Source organism: Kogia breviceps, chromosome 1 (genome assembly GCF_026419965.1).
Source record: "Kogia breviceps isolate mKogBre1 chromosome 1, mKogBre1 haplotype 1, whole genome shotgun sequence".
Classification (NCBI taxonomy): domain Eukaryota; kingdom Metazoa; phylum Chordata; class Mammalia; order Artiodactyla; family Physeteridae; genus Kogia; species Kogia breviceps.
Genome location: NC_081310.1, coordinates 21,821,575 through 21,830,402, shown reverse-complemented (window position 1 = coordinate 21,830,402; position 8,828 = coordinate 21,821,575). Strand labels below are relative to the sequence as shown.

The 8,828-nt window shown below is 48.9% G+C and overlaps 1 protein-coding gene across 3 annotated transcripts in view; it reads right to left on the bottom strand.

Moving 5' to 3' along the window:
- Positions 1 to 274: 274 nt before the first annotated feature.
- Positions 275 to 8,828, bottom strand: part of CNIH3 (cornichon family AMPA receptor auxiliary protein 3) — a 288,908-nt gene continuing 280,354 nt past the window's right edge. For all 3 annotated transcript variants that reach the window (XM_067028443.1, XM_067028436.1, XM_059069520.2), the window contains 2 exons: positions 4,162 to 5,537; positions 275 to 3,934 (listed from right to left, as the gene is read on the bottom strand). In XM_067028443.1, the coding sequence (XP_066884544.1) occupies positions 5,510 to 5,537 (28 nt within the window). In that variant the 3' untranslated portion in view covers positions 275 to 3,934; positions 4,162 to 5,509. The remainder of the gene's footprint in view (positions 3,935 to 4,161; positions 5,538 to 8,828) is intronic.

Genomic DNA, 8,828 nt, shown 5'->3' with positions numbered 1-8,828 from the left:
CAAAGTGTACTAGAAAATGTTTAACAACTAGCACCAGGAGGGGAGGGTAAAGGAGAGGGAGGGGCCTCATCTGTAGCATTTGCCATTTTCTGTGGTGTAAATACTCCCAGCATGGCCGATTTCAAGCTATTAACGGGACACCACTGAACATAAAGATGGGAGGAGGTGCACAGTAGGGCACTGTTACACAGAGTTTCCACCATAGATGCAATAGACATAACCTCAAGAGCACAGATCACAGCAAAACGTAATAAAATAATGAGGAGGTGATGACTTTCGACTATACATTATCTTTGTTTTAATTTAATTAATATAATTGTAAGCTTACATAACCGGTTTTAATAATAGCTGTGTTTAACAACCATTCTGCAAAAATCCCATTTAGCAAAATTTCACGATTGGCTCTCATCAGCCTGTATGAGCCAGCTTGAGCTCACTGCTAGCTGAGGAGGAAGAAAATGTGGGCAGGGTGAAGCAAAAGCCTTTCCCATCTTTCCCTAGAAACGCCTGGCTGTGTCCTGAAGAATCACTTCTCTGCTCGGCTCACGCTTCCCTCTGCCTGGATGAGGCAAGTCACGGGGCACGTTCCAAGATGCCTCCTCAAACACCTACAGTGATGACAGCCTTCTGCCTAAGCCTCGGCAGCAGAGGCAGCCTTGAGATCTAAACTTCATTTACCAGAGCACGGTTTGGAACAGAGCAGCCCAAGTCCAGGAAAAGAGAAGGTTAGGAAACGGATCTGTGCAATGACACAGCGTGAGTGCAATTAATTATTGTCAAAGCATTTTGCTGGCTGCATTCTCTCTTACGTAGGAGAACAAAACTGTCATAACCGTGACAATTTTACTCAACATTGGTGCAATTACCAAGCCTAAAAATAGGAAGCAGAGGGGAGATTTGCTTGAGAGGGCTGAGCTCTGTTACCCAGGTCCGCCCCCAGGATGGAGGGAGGAGAGGAAGGAAGCTAAGATTCATTGAATCTTGCCATGTGCTACTATGAGAAGCGTTTTACCATTTTATGCGACATAATCCTCCCTTCAACTCTGTGAAGGGAGGGGGAGTGGAGCAGAGCTCTAAGGACCAAGATCTACTGAGCACCCAGTACGAGACAGGCTCTCTGTACAAACTCTATGTACATAAGCACTTTATCACAACCTCACTCAAACGGAGGTATTATTACCTCCCGTTTTACAGACGGGAAAGCTGAGTCTCAGAAAGTTTAAGAAGCTTGTACAAGATCCCATAGCGCAAATGCTTCTGATTACAAAGTCATTTACGGGGACCTGCTTGCCGTGAAACCTGTGAGGTGAGCAAACCCACACTTCCTGGCAGTGCCTCTCCTGTTCTCCCTTCTCCGTCTCCTTTTCTACTCCTTCTCACACCCCGTTGCCCTCCCTTACAGGGATGAACAAATAGTGAAGGCTAGACTTCGGCTGGAGTCTAGGCTCCATGACTTCCTAGGAATTGTGACATTTGCTCATTTGTTTAACCTCTATAAGCTTTAGTTTTTCAACTATACATTGGAGACAGGAAGAGTGCCGACCTCATAGCATTGCTGTGGGGATTAAATGAGACCTTGCACATCAAGTGCTTTGTACGGCACCTGGCATAGGGCAAGTACTCAACAGCAGTTGTTGTCATGATTGGCCAGAGAACATGGCATTGAAAAGAGGTGCCATGACCCAGCATGACCTCCACTCAGGACACTACAGATGCAAACATCAGGAGGGTAGCAGGGTCCAGGGTCTTCACTTCCTTCCCACATGGCCAGGTGACTTCCCTCCCAACAGAGGACCTTGCCCTGGATGGGCACCAGACAGAAGAAGGATGGCAAGGAAGATTCACTTCCTACAAAGAGTTAGTGCTTACCACACGAGGGTGCTCTTCTAAGTTCTCTGCACATGTGAACTCATTTAATCTCTATAGCAAGTCAGAGCAGTGGGTGCCATCGTTCACTTCATTAATGAAGTGAAAAGTAAATTTAGTGCCCCCCCCAATTCCGCTCTGACCCTTTGGGCACAGCCATGCCAAGCCTATCCACTCTGCCTCCCTAAGGCAATGGGAACCAGGCCACCAATGCCACCATCACATAATGTGTGTGGCCCACCCCCCCTTGATGCCCACATACATGCTTGGTAGGATGAGCTCTCCATCACCCAAGGGTAATATTCACTTTGTGATTTATCCAGGGTGCTGTTTCTCCTGCTTGACTCCCCTTCCTCCCTTCGGTCATTTCTGTGGGACAAACAATGAGCCACAAAGATATCCAAGAAGGAAAAATTATGTGTGAAGAGGCAGACCTGGGGTTAAATTCCATCTGCAGCTATATACGCACCCCTTACAAGCTCTGGGTCTCTGCAAGTAACTCATCTTCTGGGACTTTCTTCATCTAAAAAGCAGAGATAATATCGACATCATGGTATTGTTATGAGGATCAGACAAAAGCACACAAAACATATAGAATAATGCCCAACACCTCAATTTTAGCTATTGTTATTATCTGGCCATTTATTTGTAGCCTCGAACTCTGGTCTGGCTGATTCACCCAGGGAAGACTCATCCGTCCTGAGCCTCCCTGTTTTCCTGACCTGTAAACTGGGGGTGAGAATATGCAACCTGCCTTGTAGGATCATTGTGAGAGCTGGAAGAGGTCCTGGCATAAATCCTGGTACACAACACGGCTCCACCAACTGTGCGCATTTCTCTGATTCTTATCATCATAATTAGCTTCTCCCAGCAATTGAAAATTGGCTCAAACTCCCAACAACCACTGGAATTATTTCCCAGTCACAACTCGTGGGAGAGAGATATTTCTCTGTCATAAACATAAGAACTGCCCAAGAGACACTAGACATCTTTAAAGTTTTTAGAGGACCGCCTTAGAGAAGAACCTCCCACAATAAAGCAAGACTGAGGCTAGCACATGAAGGTATACTTTCTCTATAACTCTTTTTAAAATACTCTCTTTCTCTCAAAAAGTTAATGCTAATCAAACCTTAACAGAACCCTAAGCTACTTTGTCAGCTCTTCAGCGTACCAGCTTCCATCTGAAGTCTGTGACTCAGGTCTATGAATGGTGTTTGTGTAACACGTGTGCTCTGTTTAAAACGGAAGAACATGGGGTTTTTAAGGTCAGACAATCTGGGTTCAAAGGCAGGTCTGGGACTGCTGTGTGACTATAGGTAAGTCACTTACCCTCTCTGAACCTCAGCTTCCTCACTTAGAAAATGAGAAAAAGAAAAGTATCAACCTCACAGGATGGTGAGGAAAGTCAAATGAGATGCAAAAGCAATCTGAAAAGCGCTGTGTAAATGTGAATTGCTATTATTTACTGTTAAGAGAAATGATATCAAATTTAATGCTCAAGCCCAGTAAATAGAGTACCTCAGGAAGTCAGTATCTCTGTGTCCTCCTCTTTTTTAGTTTGGATTTCCTGTTTCCATTTTAACAGTCTTTGCATACTTGTGCCTGCTATTATAAGCCACTTCAAATCTTTCTGGAAGGAGGCAAAGTATAAAAACAAACAACAGCTCCGTGGTGAGAAGTTAACATGGGCCATTTACCCTCTGATTTCAGTTGCATTTGCAAGATGGCGGTGGGGTTAGATTTGCTGCCTGCAGCCTGGAACCCAGGGCTGGCTTCTCGGAACGAAGGTGGCTGGTTGTCTTGGGAATGGAGTCAGAGACGGAGCCAACCAGCCCTAAAGGAAACGCTCCATTGCAACCACAGTTACTCGGCCAGGACAGCGGGTATTGGCCAAGGGGAAGCCAGCTCCCCAAAATATTGCCTTGAATCCTCTGGTTCCATACCTTCGACCTCAGAGCAGAAGTCTGCATTTTGTTTTCGGTAGAAGTTTTAGAAGGAAAATGCTTTTTTGAAACTTCTCTCTGTCCACCACCTACCAGTTTACCATCCATATGGAGATGAAGCCAGCCTGTAATGCGTTTACTTTTTTTTTTTTTTTTTTTTTTTTGATACGCGGGCCTCTCACTGTTGTGGCCTCTCCCGTTGCGGAGCACAGGCTCCAGACGCGCAGGCTCAGTGGCCATGGCTCATAGGCCCAGCCGCTCCGCGGCATGTGGGATCTTCCCGGACCGGGGCACGAACCCGTATTCCCTGCATCAGCAGGCGGATTCTCAACCACTGCGCCACCAGGGAAGCCCTGTAATGCGTTTAAATGAGAGAGCCAGGTAGGCGAGACACTCAAATGGTCGCTGCGTTTTAATCACAGCACACGTGTCACACAAACACCATTCATAAACCTGAGTCACGGACTTCAGGTGGAAGCTGGGATATGTATAAATAGCCTGTGTATGTCAAACAGAAGAAAAGAAGGGAAGTTTGGGGAATAAGGTCAAAATCATGGTGCCCAATTTAAACATAATAAAAATCTCAGCCTTGTCATTATTTACAACCCCCGAGTACAACTCCTACCCAAAAAGGAGAGAATGTCGAATGGAAAATTCTAAATGAGCTAATGTCCTTGTGTTGAACCAAGCAGCACGAATGATGCAGCGTCATAAACGAAGCTATAATTAATGATGTTGTCTCACTTCTCGGCTGCCGGATGCCCACAGTACAGAGGTGCCACTCCAGCTTTTTCTGGCCTCAGGATTGATTGTTTTGGGAGCCTTAAAAGTCAGTAGCTTTGACTAGTGTTGACCAATTGATTTGCATTCAGCGACGCTGTGATAGTTTGGGATGACGACAGAAGAATACAGTTTGTGGTGGTGAAGAATTAACACCTTGAACAGGTCATCCGTGTTTTAAAAAATCGTTTTTCCCTACGATTTCCCCCTTCCCATCTCACCACCCCCCAGCCCTGACTTTGGCCGTAACTCTTTACCAACATACTGTCCCAAACTCAGCTTGTGAAGTCACTAACATCCTAAGCTGGGCTCTTACAAAGCAGAGCAGGAAAACAGACACCCCTGCAGGCTCAGGGCTGGTTATAGCCCAAGGCAAATCTGCACACCTTCCAGGCCCCTCCCATTGAAGTGAAGGGCGTGGCCAGGGCTTGGAAGAAACACGAGAGTCTCAGGTAGCCGGTGACGTCCTTGAGGACTTCAATCAGTCCCACAGATACAGCCTTGACCCTGGGTCACGCCGTTCCTTAGCAGGCACCTGCCAGCCATCCAGCCTCCACGCCCGCGGCCCAGGAACGCAGCAGCGTGAACTTCAGGGAGCCATCCAATAAAGTGGATTCAGGAAGCAGCAATTCTCGCTCAGAAGAGGTTTCGCGTTTCGTCACCCCTCGTGCCCCCGCTGCTCAGAAGGGATCTACAGCCCGAGTGTGGGGTGTGAACGCCAAAGACTGATACACAGGGTGACAACACGTGCGCACTCGGCCGCTGGCTGCTGCATGCTTCCGGCTCCCGATTCAGAGTGTCTGCCCGTCTCTGTCTGTCACCTCCCCACACTGGTCCCTTCTCCCAACACCAGCAGAAGTGGACTGCGCAGCCTCGGGCCTCTCCCATCCCAGTCTCTGAGGATGTGCGTGGTCTTTGAGTTAAGAGCTCACTAAAGTGTAGATCATGCTGGATGCAGAAAGAAGAGGAAAAGAAGGCATTAGTGGGATCCCACAAAAGACCTCAGACGGCCCTCAAAAGAGGCTCCTTCCAAAAGCCAGACCCCTTGCTTCTTTCTCATTCCTGTCCCGAGAGCATCTTATCTACTCCCCGGGCTCTTCCGCCTACTACTTCCCACAATGTTGGACTAAACGTTGCTACGAGACCATATACTGTGCTCCTTGGATGAGAGATGGGATTGCTCCGAGTGCCTTATATCATTGTTCTCATCAGGATGATTATCGTGGCCATTATTCCTCTTTCCTGCAATCGCAGGGCAGGTCCCCAGGGGTGGGAGGCATGCAGTGGATTCTTTATGCCACCAGCTGCCACACGCATATGTGATGGCTGTGTCCAGGGGCTCCCAGATTATGGTGGAGGATATGGCAGCGCTAGGGAAACGGTCATCCTCACTATTGCAAGGACTTTTGTGTGAACACAGGCCCTCTGGGCACACAAACTGGATGAATTCTTAACTGGGTAACTCCCTCGCCCTACTTTTTCTAACAGAGCCCAGTCATTAAACATGCATTAAGAGTCTGTGTCCTAAGGTGGAGCCCCAGCGCTACCAAGGAGGGGGTCACGCATCCCTGGGCTCTTAGAAAGGGCTGCAGGCTAATTCTGCAACAATGAAGAATGTTCCACACCAAAATATACGCTCTGTCCATCTGGCAGAAAGAAAAACAACCACCTTTTCACAATATAAAGAGAAGAAAGGATAATCTAAGAAACAAAACCAAAGGCGAGAAACTAAAATGTTTTACTTCTAACCCTCTCCAGCTGCGAAGCCCGGACAAGCCCCTCTGAGTAGCTGAAGTTCTGCCTTTGAGGGCTTGATGCACCTCATGTACACAGAGCGCCTCACTGGCCAGGCCTGGCGCTAGAGGGGTCTTATTCAACATGGGGAAGGAAGTACGGGGGTCAGCTGAAAGGTGGATTGCTCAAGGTCACACAGCAAGGCTAGGAGCCATGTCTCAACACCAAAGCCAGTGCTCTTTCCATGGTAACACGGAGCTTCACTGTATTTGTCTACTCACTTTCATTTCCCTCATTCATTCGATATTTATTGAGCGCCTCCTGCGGGCCAGGCGCCATTCTTGGTGCTGGGAAACAATGGCGAGTGTGTAGCCCCTGCCTCGAGGGAGTGTACGGCTAAGCTGTAGTGATAAACAAGGGTTTAGTGAGCACCTACTATGTGCCGGGCACTGGCCAGGGCACTGCAGATACAGAGGGCAATGAAACAGTTGAGGCCTCTGCCATCAAGTCAACCATAGATAATCTAATTTGAGTGACAGAAATGAACATGAGGGGACGCAGGCAGGATCCAGAGTAAATGGATAGGAGGGGGGCCCGACGTAGGTAGATAATATCATCCTGGTTTACACCCTTGATTTGAAAAGATCTTTATATTGAGCAGGCAGAATCCACAGTAGACTAACCAGCTTCTATTATTTTTAGTTTTAATATTAGCATCAGTATTAGTATTAAGTAATCCCCATCCCGTGTAACCTGCAAATGTGTCCTGGTCCACAAGGCAACCTGAGAAGCGGGGGGGCTCTGGATGCTGGGATGCTTCGCACAGCACAGTGGGAAGAGAGCCCAGAATCCCGGGCCAGATACTTTGCTAACTATCCGCTAGGACCTCGGACACATTTCTTAATCTCCATGAGGTCCTTAGGAGCCCCTCAGGAACCTCACACTGTAAAACACAAACCCCACCTTTACAGGGTTCCCAGCTGCTGGCACTTGAGTCTCTATCATTGCGCTCAGCTCAGAGGCAGCTCTCCATGCGCGTGGGTCCCCTTCCATCCCTATGAGAGTGCTGGCTCTCCCCAAGCCTGGATCTAAGGGGCTGGGAGCCCCTGAGGTGGGAGAAACAGGGCCTCAGAGGAGCCCTGAAGAGCTCCAAGAGGTCAGGTTGAACAAAGAAGGCAGAACCCCGGTTGCCACCCAGGGTCCCAGGGAGGCGGGAGGAGCAACGGATACCCATTTTGTTTTGGAAACAAAGTAATTAACACATGTAACATAAAGTCAGTGCCAAACTGAACAGAATGCTTGGAACATAATCAGTTACAGGATGATCACAGCCATCGAAGGGGCAGGAGCCCCAATACGGCTGCCAGAGCCCAGCAGACAGGAAGCAGGGTAGCTCTCTATCTGTAAATTCCTATGACTCCTATGCCCTGTTCCCTCCCGCGCCTTAGGCTCCAGCAGATGCTGCAACAAAAGTGAAATGAGGAAGCTTGATCTGCCTCAGTCTCCACCCAGAGTAAAGAGGATCCCAGGCTAATGGGGCAGGAGCCAGGGAAAGCACTGCCCTTATTCTGCTGGTTTTGAGGAGGGGCAATGCGGTCTCTGGGGACAGGCCCCTCAGCCTAGGACTCAGCGGAGGAGCTGTGTGCAGCCCTGCAAGGAGGCTGGGCACACTGCAGGGAAGAAAGTGAACCTCCTTGTTAGCCCAAGGTGCCAAATCGCTAAGCCCATGAGGGTCGCCCATGACAGGAAGCAGCCTGAGCAAGCTGTAGTTGCTGGAGAGTTCAGACTTAGATCAGGGAGACTTGGGCCAATCTGCCAGGCACCTCGGAAAGCTCCAGAGAGGCTTCGGAGACCCCCGGGCTCCTTGCAAATTGAAGCAGGCGTTGTCCCAGGACACTCCACCCAGGAAGAGGAGGGAAGGGGTCACCCTGAGCCTGAACCAACCCTTGACTCCAACAAGAACGTGGTAGAATATGCCGAATCCCCTCCAGGTCTGAATTGCTCCAGAGGAACTTAGAGCCCTGAAGGTTACAGGAGAAGACTCGGGGCGTCTGAGTCTTCTGGACCCTGGCGATGCAGAGGGGAGACGAGGCGGATCCAAGCAGCACCTCCAGAGTGATGCTTAGCCCCAAAATTCTGAATCAGCAGATCTAAGCCCAGGAATCTGCACTGTTAAGAAGCACACCCTCCTCACCCCCTGATTCTGACGCAGGAGGTCCAAAGACCAGACTTCGATAAAGACTTTTCTAGAGGTTTCCTAAGACAGCCAGCAGTTAAGAGCTCAATCTTTGGGAAAGGACCCGAGAGGGACTTCTCACTGTGTCGCTATGAGCTGTGACCATGGGAAAATTACCGTCTCAGATGAGGTTTCCTCATTGTTAACATGCCGATAACGGCAGCCTTTAGCTCATACGCTGAGCAATACATATCGAGCTCTTTGCTCGAAGAATGGCTCGTTTTTAAACGCTGGATAAAGGCAGCTGCTTCCCATGCTGCCCCCCAGCC